Source organism: Drosophila rhopaloa, unplaced genomic scaffold (genome assembly GCF_018152115.1).
Source record: "Drosophila rhopaloa isolate 14029-0021.01 unplaced genomic scaffold, ASM1815211v1 contig_2, whole genome shotgun sequence".
NCBI lineage: Eukaryota > Metazoa > Arthropoda > Insecta > Diptera > Drosophilidae > Drosophila > Drosophila rhopaloa.
Genome location: NW_025335083.1, coordinates 24,686,368 through 24,702,547, shown reverse-complemented (window position 1 = coordinate 24,702,547; position 16,180 = coordinate 24,686,368). Strand labels below are relative to the sequence as shown.

Below are 16,180 nucleotides of genomic sequence, written 5' to 3'. Positions count from 1 at the left end.
TTACAACAAAATTACAGAGAGAAAAACTTGAGAGGTATACAATAAACTATTTTCACAGATTTCAGGACATTCAATGAGTAAAAACAATAATAGCATATCTTAAAACCAACACTTAAATTTATATAATTGTATTGCAGTTGATATTACATATATTTATTTCTTTGCAAATCAGAAATGTTCAGTATAACATTTCAATATATGACTGGGATCGGGTTGCATTCTAACTTACAAAAATTAGATCTCGAAAAGTTGGATTCAGTGTAATAAATAAAACTTAGGCGACAAGTCTTTAAACCAACTCGTAAATGTATATAAATACAGTTGAATTACATAAATTTATTTCTTTTCAAATCAGAAATGTTCAGTATAAGATTTAAATATGTGAATATGACCAGGTGCATTTTAACAAAAAGTTCTATTCTCAGTGTATTAAATAAAACTTAGGCGACCCGGTCCCAGTCACATATTCGGTCTTGGTCTAGCCCCATACATAAATGGCAAAACATGGCTAAAACAATTACCAAAATGCGGCGGGCACAACAATCGGCCATCGGAGCATAAGCATACTACTCGTACAAGAAATAATAATAATAATTGTGGCCAATTGCTGCTTAGTTGGCTAGTTAATTGCAACATGGCCAAGACGACAGTCCACTCTCGACCAACTCTCGATGGCCACGAGTTCTTGGCCAGATCGCAGAATGGCGAGAGGCTTTGGGAGGTAAGTGATTCACCGCAGTTGGGATCCAGTTCGGAAATCTATCTACCAATAATGGCTATGCTTAGTTCCGTTTTGGCTTAGTTTATTTCCTCATTTTGTTCCATTGATCATGTCAGCATAATAATTTAATTGAAGCACCTTGTATGTATTTGAAAGTTATACTGCCCACATTGTATTAAATTCGACTAGTTATTAATTTGGAGCAGACTTTGTTTTTGCCTATTTTCGCAAATCTTTTTTATGTGGCCCCGTATTTTTGAAATCATAAAAGCGATAAAAGTGATTATTGATTTAGCTTGTCAGCTGTATAAAACTTCGTTGTCTTTTTACCAAATTAGTACTAAACACTCTTTAAAATAAAATAAAAATATTTTTATGCCAAAAGTTATGATTTTGATTTCCCACCAAAAGTCCTGTTTTTTGCTCCAAAAAAGTAGAGTATTTTTGTTATAGCATTGGGACTATTTGACCAAAATTGGATTGTTATACATCGTTAAACTCGTAATAAAATTCCCCATCAATTTGCATTCAAACCGGAAAATTTTTATTTTTTGCCCATTTTTGAAAAAATTGATGATGTTACCCCTTACAAAAAAAGCGAAATTTGGCAAAAAATTTTATTTTTCAAAAATTGATGGGAATCTTTTAGTTAGTCTCCCTGCTTTACAAAAATGTCTTATTTTTAGTTGTAGGTCGCTATTTGACCAAGTTACAAACCATTTTGCCTCAGAATCCAGTCTAATTCGGTTTTAGCCTCAGAAAACTTTGACATAATTATAGGTTTAATTTATTCAAATATTAAAGCCTTTAAAAAAATTATTTTAATAATAAGTAAAATGTCCTTTTTTCAGTTATGGGTAATATTTACTGTTTTTTAAATTGTGTGCTGACATCGCTAGTTCCAAACGTCCCCCAAATTGGCCATTCGTGGCATCGCCTGTGTCTACAATCGCGGTGGTGTGCTGGTGACGGGCTCTTTTGTGTTTATGTTCGCCTGCAACTCCGAAATGCAGGCGGCAGTGCAATTACCAAGACAAGCAGCTAATTTTATTTGCTGTAAACGTGCGCCTCCGTCCTCAGATTTGCTCTTGCTTTATGGCTGGGTTTCAAGTGTTTGCCCAGTTGATTTTGGTTCGGTGGGAATTATTCGATGACTTTTCGGAGGCACACAAGTCGTCTGGTGGCGAGAACCCGCGGGTTGCGTGTCCGAGGCACATTAAGCACCTTTGACGGGCCGCCGCCGTCACTCGTCAATTGAGTTGTCAGCACCAGAAGTGAGAAAACACATTACTCGGGGTGGTCTTTCAGTTAAATGGAGTTTAGGCCCGGGTGCTAAATGGCCAATATGCAAATCGAACCGGAAACCAAGGCGGCTGCGATTTGAAAGTGAAGAGAAGCGCTCCCCACAAAAGAAGCGATTGTCAAAGACCGCGGCAGATTAAATAGCACAATGAGTTAGTCGATCGCGAAACTTGTTCATTTGAAAGTTTAGTTCAAGTTCAGAAATGGCAATGGCAACGGCCACAACAGGTTGCTATAATTTATATACCACAATAAGCTATTATCCCACATACACGAATAGTTGTCAACGCGAAAGACAGAGCAAGAAAGTTTTTGTAGTTTTCGGGTTTGCGTATTTAATACTCTAATCGAAGATTTTATTGGAGGAACTTGATTTCTTTATGGCAGCTTTAAAAAGCAATCATTTTTAAAGTTTTTTTGGCATTTTTAAAATTGGATTTAAAGTATTTAATGAGCATGCTTTTAATTATGTTGTGCCCAGATATTTTAAAGAAGTAAGTTTTAAAAGCTGTCTTAAAAATTATAATGTCTTAAGATATATGAAATAGTAAATCAAGTTTAATTTGGCAGATTCAGAACTAGAAATATGGAAACTTACAATACTTATAAGAGGACATTTCCAAAAGCATTATAGTATTATAGACTTACCCTCAAAATCGTTATACCCACTAAGTCACTACCTCTCTTCTTTCAAAACAAATGGCCATCCCCAATGCTCACACAATAATGACTTTGATCTTTAGCCAGTGGAACAATCGAATATTATTTTTGCATAGGCATGTGAAATGCAAACGCAAGGCGAAGCTTATGTAATGGGGAAGTGTGAGACATTTAGATAACATTTGGCCGGGCCTCTCGCAACGATATGGATAGTACTTAAGGCTGGGGGAATTTGGGCATTTTTGAAGGAGGGCCAGGAGAGCAGCAGCAGCCCGAAAAGTCGTGTCAAGACAAAGTGCAATAATTCACACTCACTTTCGGGTTTTTGACGGTTTATAGGTGGGAACACCGGCAACATTAGCAACAGCAACAGTGCAACAGCAAGAGCACAACTGCAACATTGCAACAAGCAGCGGCAACAACCCCGCAGCAACAACGGCAGAATCGACAGCATGGACATGCCTAGACACTCCACTTATAGACTCCCGTGATTATGAAACTTTACATGCACACTGCACTGACACTTTATATAGTTTATGACTTGATAAACTCTCGAATCGATCCGCAAGCCCATTGTCCAAATAAAGTCATAAGCATGAGCAGGGAAACCGAATTCAATTTACGATTTGTTTGATCGGCCATTTGAAATATGAAATGTTGAACCAATTTTGCATTGCCACCGGCGGCAATTTTCAGGTCTCAGATTTATAGTTCAATTTGATCATGATTTATCCAAACGCCCATAAATAATAACCGTGATTAGGCGGCGGCTGGAAGGGAGTGGCCTTTGGCTGGGTCTCTAATTGATGGCGATCCGGAATTTAATTAGTCGCCGCCCAAAGGCCAATGGACAGGTGCTCGAAGATGGCAATCTCTCGGTTATTTGCATACGATTCCTACCCCAAGTTGTTTCCTTAAATCGCATCTTCGAAAGCCTCATCAGCGGAGACTTAAACCGGAGCCGAAGAGAAGCCTTCGTTTCATCGGGCATTCGGGCATTCGGGCTGCTCGGAATACCGGACTTTCGGAGTCGGCGGCTACTTCTACTTGGCGTTGCATAAAAAGTGGTTCAGTGGAGCAAACGCCTTCAAACCGAAAGCGTCGCGAACGCCTCTGTATAAATCGCGGACTTTTGATCGCGCGGAAGTGAAGTGCAGCCAAGGATCACGCTTCCACATCCTTTCTGTGGTGCGAGCGTTACGATTCCCTGTGTTTCGAGGTCCTCAACAAGTTAAACACATAAGTGTTTTTGCAGCCTTAGGGATACACACTTAATTTGGATACATCAGAGAACTGAGTTCTAAACAAAAGTGAAGGTAAGAGACCCCCGGGAAAGAAGAGGAGTAAACGGGGCGTATGTGAGCCAGTTTTTGGCATAAATTTCTAAAAATATTCGCTTTATTAATTCACACTCGCACGAAAGTTCCTGAGCATTGAATAATTCGATTATTTATGATGCAATTTTTTCGGTCATGTGTTATGTTTTTGCCGTTAAAACATTTGATAAACCAAATGTCGAAAATGGAATAAAGTGTGCCAAATATAGATAATACAATAAACAAAAATTTAGCTCCGGCTTAAATGAATTAATATGCATAGCATAGAAATAAAATTAAAAATGCATTCTCGTTCAAATTCTTTAGAAAAGGAATGAGCAAAACTTAATTTATTTATGGATTTCATTTGTGTTCTAACTATTACGCTAAGTTTTTGCATATCTTTTTTTTAAGTTAAATGTCATATGTTGCATAAATATGATTTTTTACAAAATATATTCCTTGAAAATCAAAATGACGCGATTCGCAAATATTTGTGGAACTATTTAGCAACTATTTCTTGTTATTCCTCGAAATCCATTGATTGCATACAAATTGACAGGAAAAATAGAGATATTTTAATAAATTAAAGTTTGTCTGCTAAATATTCAATGCATATTAACAAAATTAAAAATTCGTTTTCGTTTAAAATTCAGTCAGAAAAACTTGAAATAGAACTATTTATTTAACAAATATTTTTTTTTATCATAGAGTTTTTTCTTTCAATAGGCCAAATGTCACCGATTGCATAATGCTATGTTTAAACATAAAAAATTATCGTCTTTTGAATAGGATCTATACATAAATAAAAATCAAGTGGTGGCTAAAATTTATAAATGCTTATACCAGTTTGCCTAGTTTTTTGTTAAGCTCTTGCAATGCGGAAATATGCAATATTTAATATATACAAATTGTGCTAAATGATATGAAGAATATAGCTTAGATTTCAGAGGGATCAACAATGCCACAATAGAGGGAAGTCAGACTTTGTTGCTGAATGACAATAACAAGTGTCTTTTTATTACGAATTGGTTTGATTAGATGCAATTTAAATTGAATTGGCCATTGAAATTGCCAGCGAATTGCGCTTTAATCAGTCTGACAGACGTCACACGGTGGCAGACAGACTAATTTGCATATTAATTTTAATTGAGTGAACAGCGACCGGCAGGAGACATCCATCGATAAAGTTCATTCGAATTGAAATGGAAAATGTCAGCCCCCAGACTCAAACTCAGGCTCAAATCGAAATCGAAATCGAAATGGAAATGGAAACCGAATTGAAATAAAGCCATTGGCAGTGCAGCTGCCTGACTACGTGGTGGGTCCAATAAAATCAGACACAGAATAAATTTAAATACAATGCAGCTACATATTGTCGAAACAAATGTGGTAACAACGGAAAAGTGCTCTTTCGGTCCCGAATTGAAAGCAAGTTCGTTGCCTAAGTCTTTTGATTGATTGACTAAAAGTCAGCGAATTTTTGGCAGCATCATCCCATTCTCATTTCTATTTTTTCACGGAGTCATAAAACCCCACCTATTAGAGCTTCCGCTTGGCGAGTGACAAGCTTGGCAAATTGTTACACACTAACCATTCAATGTCATTGGCAAAAAACTTGGCCAAACCAAAGCAAAGCAGAAACATAAAAAAAAATTCGCAAATCTCGAACTGTATTCCATCACCGAATTTGCATATGCAAATTTCATTCCCACGACTTTTAATTGCAATGAAAAAACCGAAACTAGAAAAGCAAATGGAAATGCTGAAAAGAAGACCTGAAACGAGCCGAGTGATATAATTCTCGATAGTTGTTTGTCTTTCGGGCTGCCAAGGTCAGGGCCAAGTGCGTGATGCTATCCCCTGAAATTTATCACCAATCAAGATACATTTGGAGCTTTTTAAGAATCTCATTAAAATGATTTCACCAAATAAATGATTAAAAACTCCAGCATCCCCTTAACTCTTTTAAATAAGACTTAAAGGCAAGCCAATGAATTGCATATTTTTGAGTTTTACTATCGCCACGGCATTACAAAACGAACTTGTATAAGATGACTTGTAAGCTACATACGTTTCATTCAAATAGAAAGTATAGGTTTAAAAAAATCATATATTTTTCCTGGGACTAACATTTTCTTGGAAAAAATTCCAATTCGCTTGAAATTTTTTTTACAACTTAAGTGCTTTAAAATCCCCCTTTCCAAGCTAATCTTCTTAAGTAAGTCTCAAAGGCAAACCAGTGTAATTATTTAATATACTATATTTGCGAGCTTAACTATGAGATTATAGAAAAAAAAAGATAAGAGCTTAATTTAGTTGTTTAAAAAAAATGTTGTAGAACAAAAACCCTAAATTGTTTTAAATAAATGTTCTTGACCCTATGAATTGTATTCTTTCTTTGTAAATATTTAATGTACTACTAGCACTCTCATAAATCTTTTTTAATGGCTGTTTTTAGAGTATAAAAACTTCGCTCTACCAAAAATGACTTCTTGTTTTTATAATATACTAAAGGCTAACTCATCTTTGGGTCATTTTAATTAACACTATTAGCGAAGCCATCAAACAAGGCTAATTAATGAAGCAAAGTTAAATGACTTTTATTTGAATTCAATTCGATTTCCCCACAAGTTATGTGTCATAATCAAGTCAGAACCCTGACACTTCCCCCGGGGCAACGGGAGCAGGTGAACATGGATTTGAAATTCAAGTGAGCTCAGTTTATGGCAGAAAAATTAATAAGCAAAAAAAAAAAAAAGCGAACCAGACCAGGCCAGAACCATGTTCGAGGTGAGGCACAAGCCAAAGTCTGGGCTGCACCCAGAAATGCGTACAAATCCGTTGACATTTCGCCCGACAACCTTACAAGACACCACTCCAGCATCCAGCCTCCGAGTCGGAGTCAAAAACAGCGACAGCGGAGTCAAAACACAAGACGGGCCCTGAGACAGACAATTACTAATTGAGTTTCCCCCTTCGAGACTTACATTAATTACCCTCTGACGGGGATGTGGAGTGGCCGGCAGTGGCCCAAGATCCAACGTTTTGGGTTCATTAAGGGTGGGCGTCGCCCAGTTGGGCCCTGGATTGTGTAACTCTTGTATCTTCGCCGGCTAAATGTTCAATTTACAAATTAACCAAAGCAAACATTTCGGTGCAAAGTTCACTTACAACAGCGGCAGCAGGAAAACAAACAATTGTTGTGAAACCGAATCGAATATCGAAATCCGACTCGAAACAAAAAACAAACAATAACAAGGGCAGACCGACGAATTAATTGAAAGTATTTACAAAACTCGCGAGCATTTAATATCGACTGGTGATCAGAAAAATTAAACTGAATTGAAGAGCGCGGAAAACCAAAGCCGAAGAAGGCAGTCACTCAGTGATTGAACCCAAAACTGATTGAGCCCAGCGGGAGATTGGCTTAAAAGACTGAAAAATCTTCGAGCTGTCGAAAGGATTTCCACCCACTGACCTCTGGGTAATTAGCAGTTGATTGAATATTTTACAAGAGTGGCTTTTAGAGAAGATAGAAAATGGGTCATGGATTGTTTTTAAAGTTTTTTAATTTTGTTTGTTGCACTTAACACATAATAAAGGAGAATTCTTTGGAACAAATTTATTGTTGCTGATTTGTATTATTTTAAATATTTGAATTTATTTTCAGAAATCTCTTTTTATATTTTTCTTACTACTTACTACTTTTTCTACTACTTACTATTTTTTTTAAGTTTATAGTATATTTTCTTCAAATCCTGGCTTAAAGTAGAGTCTGTTTAGGAATGGTAAAACTTTCGTACAAAAATATTTCGGCAAGGTGACGGCGTGACGATTGTATGTACAAATCCTCACATTTCTCAACCGAACCTTGTTTTAATGAAATCCCATTGGTATTTCGCAACTATCCAATTGAGGATCCAAAACATTTCTAAGAAGAAACCAATTTTATCCGATCTATTGTTGTTTTGCCTGCCGTTATTTAAATTTCACCCCGAGGCATCGATTATTGTTGGTCAGTCAAAAGTTCAAATTGGCAAAAATATTGATTGTGGGCCGAGTTCAAGTTGGGTTGAGTTACTCAAGTCAGTCAGGCAGTCACGCATATGCCCCTTTCGATTTCGTTTGAATCTGAATCTCTTTTTTTCAGCGATTTCTCAATTCGAGTTTGGAGTGTGAGTGCGGCGAGTGCTATGCAAATCGATCGGCGGAGTTACTTGAGCCCAAATTCAATTTGCATTTCCCAGACAAAGTTCGTGATATGTCAGCGGGCGTTAGAATGTGTTGGAGGTCACACCGCCCCTTTCAGTATTCGGTAGTTGACACTTTTGCTGGAACCTCGCAATTAGCAGAACCTTTCAAAATAAATCGTCCAATGTCGCTGGCATTTGTGATGAATTTCAGCTGAGCTGTGTGCCTGTGGTTTCGGTTTAATTCCGTTTTAATTGCTTTATCAAAATGTCAAAGCCTGCCGGCGAAACGAAAGACTGAGGCAACGAACTTGATTCGAAAACGGGTTGAATCTGCCTTTTGTGTTTGGCTGCCTTCTCCCCTCATTTATAGTTTTAACACACTGTTTAGATCTTTAATCGCCGGATCTTAATTGTTGTTTCCTTCGATTGCGCATTGATGTGTTGCTGCTGCTGCTGCCGCTGTTGCATTTGCATAGCTGTTGGCACCTGTCCCAACTTATTGAAACATTTTTATTGGCATTTATATAGCATACACATGTTACTTCTTGTTTATGCTTATTTTTCGCTCTTGGTATCCAGGTCAAGTCGGCTGTCATTTGATGCAAGTTATTAGGCAATGTTCCTCGCCCTCTTCTCGCTGCTTGTTCAACTACAAATTGCGTTTTTCTTTCAATTTGGCCTTAGTTAACGCACAAGTGGGCGTGGCCCGTCCACTAAGGCGTAGCTTTTGATTAGAATTTCGATTTCGCAAAGAATAAAAGCTGGAAAATGTGTGACCACGTTGAGTTTGCTCTGCGAAGTTTGCCTTGAACTGCGAATTGGGAAAATGTTAAGGTGGGGAAGTGGTTTCCTTAATTGAAATTATTTGAAAGAATTAAATCAATCTGTTTCTATCGAAAAAATAAATAAAATAAGTTACGACAACTATAAACAAAGGCAAACATTAAAATGAAGTAAAAAATCTTTAGATGTATGTTTGGTTAATCTAGGTATATGAGATAAAATGTATTATTTAAATTAAATGTATGTAGCTTGTTACTACTCTAGTAATTGGTTTTCTGTTTACAATTCTATTCAAACTTTATTTTCTTAGTCATGACCCAGTTCTAGGACAAACAACTAACAGTTGCTTCCACTTAAATCAAAGTCTTGATTGATTACCTTTCTAACTGCTTTAGATATACCATAGATCCGTTTTGTTATATTGCAATTAACACATATCAATGCCAGCAAAAGTTTCTCTTGATTTCTATTGTCTTTCAAATTAAATAAAATCGGTGCAAGCATTTCATTAAATTCAATTGCGGAATGTTTCCTAATGCCTTAAAACGAAACAAACAAAAATGGTAATCAATAAATTATCTTAGAGTGTTGTAATAAATAATTTTAACTCATTCCAATTCACATATTCTACTGCCTCTACACTAAGCCATTTGTCACCTTTAGGCTGCCAAAAATATTTTGTATAATTAGGCTCGCTTGAACACCCGCTTTAATTGCCGAATAGAATTTAAGCCGTGGTCCATGAGTGATTAAGTGAATTAGCATTGGCCAGAACGAGATAGACCCACTCACATTGAAGCTGATTTGATTCCAGATAGATGTTGCAACTAGCCGCGACAACCAGCAACTAGCAACTAGCAACATGCAACCTGCAACAGCGTCGCAGGCTGCGAACGACATCAATTAGCGGCGTTTTAAGTGCGTTCCACATTTGGCGTGAAAAAAGCTGAAAAGCGCAAGAGGAAAATGCGTCGAAAAACGCCTCAAGTCAATCAATTTTCCTCGTGCGGTGTAGAAAACACAGAAAACAATATATAAAAGTTGTATTTGTATATTGGCTTATAATGTTACTGCTACAGAAGTTGCAATTGTTTTTATCTGCATTTTTAACATTCTTCCGAAGTCTAAATTATATTAATATCTTTAAGAGATTGTTGTAATTATTTGGAGGAGATAATATTATAATATTACTAAAAATATAATTATGAGATTTATTACATATGGGATTAATCCTGTCTATTATGTACAAAATATTCCACAGTAACAGTAGATCATAGGAGAATGGTATACGTGGTTTCAATAATTATATAAAATACCCAAAAGGGGTTCCCGTTTTTTACTGTGTACTGGCCAACAAGGAGGCCTGGTCAAGATTGCGTGGCCAGATTGGAAGCCATTTGGAAAGGCAGCGCTCGAGTTACGCGCCGGCAACTTACGCAAATTTCAGTCAGTCCTCGGACCTCCGTCCCCTGAAATACCCCGGAATCCCCGGAGCTGCCCAGATCCTCGGTCTGCGATCTCCCCTAAGGCCCCAAATGTCCGAGCCACTAACAGCCGCCTCATCAGAGGGAGATACTCAGCGACACACCCTAATCGGACCAGGTCTTTGGATCTCTACGTCTGGGACTCTGTTTCGAGTGCCAGACACTGTGTGTGTTGGATTCGATGTCTGGAGTTTCAAAGATTTTTAATTGAAATCTGCAATGGTCCGACTGTCTGGCAGACAACTAGTTTACGCATTTGAAAGTGCTGTGCTGTGCTGCGCTGGTAATTAAAAACTTGTCGTTCGATTTGATAACTTTTTTCTGAGTACCCTTAAACGATTGCGGGCGAGGTGATCTCGAAGAGGGGTTTGATGGCCTTAGGATAGTAAATGCGTTTTTTAATGGGGACATAAAATGATGCATTAACAAATATCTGGCTTTAATGTATATTACGTTTGGTTGACATTTAATTACTTTTGTGTTTTGGAGAAGTCCGGAAAATAATAAAATTTTGCATTTTTAATTGGTTAATAAAGTTATTTTTACAATTACTATATAGTAATCAAATTTCGAGGTATGTAAATTTAATATGTTTTGCTATTTCCTTATTAAAAGGGAAGTAATTTCCCAAAGATGAGTTTTAAATTAATTTGATTCTTCAAAAATAATAGATTCTTATTGCTGTAAACACAATGAACATACGAACATATATTAATTATGTTTTAAGTTTTAATACCCAATCAATAGTCGTTAATCGTTTTGTAAGAGTATTCCACCTTCAGGCGACTCCAAAGCAGTTCCTTTCACGTTTCTGAGTTGGTCAACGCGGCGCATACGCAACATTTGTCATGATATGTCCACTCGGTCTGGACATGCTCATTGTCGTCGTGTAAATCGCTGGTAGAAGGATGTACAGCTGAGTGATTAATGTGCTGGCAACTCGGTTAGCAACCCCCTCGATGCAATACCCAATCCGCATTCCGGCCCTGCTCCATCATCCCGAGATTTTTAAGTAGCGATGCCAATTGATACCAGTTTATCAAACCAGTTTGGACGCAGTGCGAAAACCCAAAACAAACGCCCCTCGGCTAATCCGAAAAACCCAAAACAGATATAAAAAGATTGGGGCATGAACATTGCACAACTCCCAGAGAGGAGGAGGCCATAACGTGACATCCTGGCTACTGGATCGCCGCAACTTAATATGCAACGCATTGATTACGTTTTATGGCCGCAACTTCTTAGCCTTTGGCTCTCGGCCAAAAGTGAGTGGGAAAATCGCAATTTCTTGGCCCGGCCAAAGGATTTTAATTAACCGATTGGCTAAAAATCTAATTTCCGCTGCCAAAAATAAAAAAGTGCGCCACATTTTCGGTGATGCAATGCGCCACGCAAAAGTTATCAACAAATCAAAGCGGCTCCAAGCTGCATTGACACAGTTTTTCCGCCCGCTTTCCACCGCCCACTCCCGCCCCTTTCCCTGGCGGCAGAAAAGCCACATAAAATTTATAGAGCGATGTGGATGTGGAGCAGAGCCGAAAAAGCCAGGCCCAAAGCGAGGTGCGTGAGCCGTTCAATCAATGCAATTCATTCATTGAGCCTGAAGTGGCCAACAACACGCAAGTTGACGTTTTAGCCTGCTGGCCAAGTGCCTTTCGAGTCCAGTGGCGTTGTGAAGAGGGGAAGGTTTTATTATTATTTATAATTTGATAAAAATAAATTATCAAATTACTCAACAAAGCTACTATTAATCACCAGGAAATGTAAGATTTTGAAGCTAAGTAAGCATTACTTCCTTTACACCTATTTTAAACACATTTTTTGCACATATATTTTATGACTTTATTTTCCCATAACTTTCTTGTTAAGAAATTGTAACCTGAATAATCTAAAAACTATCTTTGACATTCCCTTCACTGTCACTGTCCGAACTGTCACCTCCAAAGTCCCCTGGTCCACTTTTATATGGCGTGTGTTTTGCCTGTTTTCAATAAAGAAAAAACCCCTACTCCTTTAGTATACTTGGCACTCGCTGCCAGTTCTGAAAAAATGCGTTTTCCGAGTATGCAAAAAAATTGAGCACAAAAGATAGCAAAAAAGGCAAAACCAAATCGATGACCAGCAAAAAAAATTGCGTATGGCCACAATTTATTGATTTATTATCGTGCATATAGCGCATAATTTATTACAAATCTATTTGAGCTGGGCTCACGATAAGGGGTTTTCAGCCGGGGGAAATTTTGTGCGTGCCAGGAGATTTATTCGTCAGAGGAGGTACATAAACAAAAGACTTAGGCAACAAACTTGTTTTGCGGAAAAAGATGGGGAAGTTGAAAACAATTTTAACTGTTAAAAGAACTTAATCAGATAATTATAATTAAAAGGAAATAAGATATCTTTATATTTTATGCCAATTAAAAACTTAACTTTAAAAACAATGTAATAGAAAAGTAAGTGTAATAAAAATCTTTTGTATACTATTTTTAAATGGGATTGAGTAAACTGCTTTATTACAATAGCTTTAAGTAATAACAATCAATTTTACGATTTTAAGTTCAACAACCCAATAACTTTTTCTTCACAACCTCAGATCAACCAAACAAAAACTCCTTTACGACCCATTTGGTGGCACTACATAAGTACATGCATTATTATCTCCCGCTTGTTAATGACTTAATTAAACGCCTTTTATGTAAACAACGGCACAACTCGATGCATGATCTGAACCCACAACTGACACCAGAGCAACGCCCACGCAGCAACAACAACTGGAGTAGGAGCAACAACAATGACCACACGCCACTTGGCCGCACACTTCCCACGCCCCCTTTCCGCCCCCTCGTCCCCCTTCAACCATGGCCCCTAAGTTTGAACCTGCTGCCAGTTACAGTGGCTGTTTGCTTTTGAATCTACACAGCGAAAAAACATTACGATATAATGTTAACAAAATTAAACAGTCTGGCTTATTTCAAACATATATTTTGAAAAGGAAAAATAGAAAAATATTTCTTCTACTAAATAATCTAAGTTTATTTAGGTTTAAATAATTTTTGGAGGAACGCCTTTATTCCTTTCCAATTAGACTAGGTTAATTTTCCAAACAATTCTATTTTATTATTTATTATTAAAATCCAAACCTTTAAATTAACTTTACCAAAAGATTAATCAAATAATCAGATGTACCAGTAAATATAAATTAGGGGGATGTGTTAGACTCAATATTTTTTATTTAAAAAACATGGAAAATTTAAACGTTTTCTTTTAGTGCATTGCTGTTTGTTTATTGGTGGCGACTGCTAGTTGATAAATATCATTAAGCCGCCCGCCTTGCTGTTGGCTTTTGTTTAGTGCGCCCAAGAAGATTGATAATGCCGCACAAAGGAGGGCTATTTGTGTGGGAAGTGTTAATAGGACGAATGAATATAAATATCCAATTAAGTGCAGCGATTTGATTTAATTGGCTGGCGATTTGTGGGGGGCGCCACGGAGTGAATGGACGAAAGACCCCTGGTGACTGTGAGATGTTGGCCATCCGATTTGCTAATTAGCTTGTAGCTCTCCTCTGACCACCGCCTCCCATTATGATCGCCGCCTTGGGCAATCATCTGTGGTTGAAATATCACGCCAATTACAGTAGCGGCTAAATCGAGCCAGCGATTCAACGACTGAACGATTCACCGATCTCCCGCAAATCGCAACCAGTTACTTTTAACTCGGCTCACTGCAAAATTAAATCAATTAAATCAAAAAGAGTGAAGTTCAAGAGATTAAAAGGTGGATACTCTTTCAGTTAATGTAAATAGGCCTTATTTGGTAGAAAAAATAAAGGTTTTAAAAAATAATTGTCGTAGATAAAATATAAATTAAGTAATTAACCAATTGGTTTGGCTGGCTAAAGCTTTGGCTATTAAAATAGACTGAAGTCACTTTACCAATAAAGTAAATATATATTCAGGATTCAATAACGCATATTAAGGAAGATACATTTGAAAATTGCGTTCATATTATATTAACTTCGTATTTCATATTTACAGCTAGGCTACTTAATTTAAGTATCGAATATACCCCTTTAGCTTACAGAGTATCTACCTTATAGACAGAGGTAACGCTAGAGTTGAGTGATTTTGAATCAATTATGTTTACGACTGCTCATTAAACATTTATCGAACTGATTGAGCGGTTATGTGATGACATAAGCCACCTGGATGTGTGCTAACTTGTAACTTTATACTTCCTCTTCTTATTAGTTGTTAATTAATCTTTCAATGCAAATTTCAGATGCCTTACCACCGACTGAGTATTTTGGGGCTGTTGCTTCTGTCGTTGGCCTACAGCAAAGCTGATGTGGGCTATCATTACAACAGGCCCACGAGACCCACGGCACCTTCGGCGCCCTCAGGTCCCGGATCGGTGTATTCGGGTCACCAGTTCAGTGCCCTGCCCACGATCCATCCACTGCCACCGATCCCGGCCCTTCCTCCACTGCCCACGGCCAGGATCCCGATTCCGAGGAGTCGGCCCACAGCTCCGGCCGCCAGCTTCGTCAGTCACTATCTGCCGCCCAAGCCGGTGGTTTCCACCTACATCCCACCTCCGGTGGCTGCCCCCATCTCATCCATTAGCTTCCACGGAGCGCCCACTTTCAAGCCCATTTACGGACCTCCACCGGTGAGGGTTCCCCAGCCCATACCCACCCTGGCCACGCCCATTGTGGTGCCGCCCACGGGACCAGCTCCATTGGCGGAGGGTGGAAATCTGCGCATACCCTTCGGCAAGCAGGCCCTGATTTCTCCCGGGGAATCGTACGAGTCCAACGGCAGGCAGCTGAAGCAGTATGCCGTTATCGAAATCATTGACAACGATGTGGACGAGACGCCGGCTCCATTCCTCACGGGCTCCAGTTTCTTCGATCGCTACGGAGCACATGTAGGCTCGCCGGCGGCGAATGGGATCCAGATCGATTCGCGGGCCAATTCCCTGCTCCTCGCCCAGCAGCAGCTGGCCATCCAGCCGAGATCCCAGGGAGGATCGCAGGGTGGCGATGCCATAGCCCTGGGATCGGGTGGACTGGGCTTTGTGCGGCTGCCCAATGGGAATGTGTACCTGGGCTCCGGATCCCTGGGCTACATCAGTGGCCAGCAGCGGGTGGCTTCCGTCCTGGAGGCTCGCACCCGGTCGGAGTCCACCTCGGATGCCCTGCACTTCGGCCATGGTCCCTTGGGCGGAGTGGACAACCTGCTGAGATTCAAGTAGAGAGGCTACCTTCCTTACCCACACACACACATCTACATCTGCATCTATGAAAACATGTATATTTTATTGTAAATATGTAATTAAAACCACTTCTTGTTTGTGTAGACCCTAAGCATGCTTAAACTATCTGAGATTCTTGTACATTTGTCCTATGCGAAACATCGAAACTTGATCGAATAAATACGAATATGGTTAAAAACAATAGGAAGGAGCTATAATGGTTTTTGGGCAAGGAAAAACTACTTTTTATGACGTCACTTTTCTGCAAGGCCATTTTTCCTTAACACTGTAAAAATGACGAAAAATCGACAAAAAATTACAAACCAAACTGAGTATACAGTTTTTTAGAGAATTAAACCACGATCATTTAGATGTAAGCCACTTTGGAATCGGATGTCTGCAAGAAAAGTTATGGGCTTAGAAGTGCAGGTTTTAGGTCACTTTTCTGCAAGGCCATTTTTCAAA

At 38.7% G+C, this 16,180-nt stretch overlaps 1 protein-coding gene across 1 annotated transcript; it reads left to right on the top strand.

Annotated features, from left to right (window-relative positions):
* The first annotated feature begins 3,771 nt into the window (after positions 1-3,771).
* LOC108047192 lies at positions 3,772-15,917 on the top strand. Its single transcript, XM_017127289.2, has 2 exons — positions 3,772-3,999; positions 14,741-15,917. The coding sequence occupies exon 2, from the start codon at positions 14,741-14,743 to the stop codon at positions 15,713-15,715; it is 975 nt and encodes a 324-aa protein (XP_016982778.1). The 5' UTR covers positions 3,772-3,999; the 3' UTR covers positions 15,716-15,917.
* Positions 15,918-16,180: the final 263 nt, after the last annotated feature.

Excerpts from the sequence above, each read along its gene's own strand:
- LOC108047192 (XM_017127289.2), top strand. The coding sequence starts at position 14,741 with ATGCCTTACCACCGACTGAGTATTTTGGGGCTGTTGCTTCTGTCGTTG.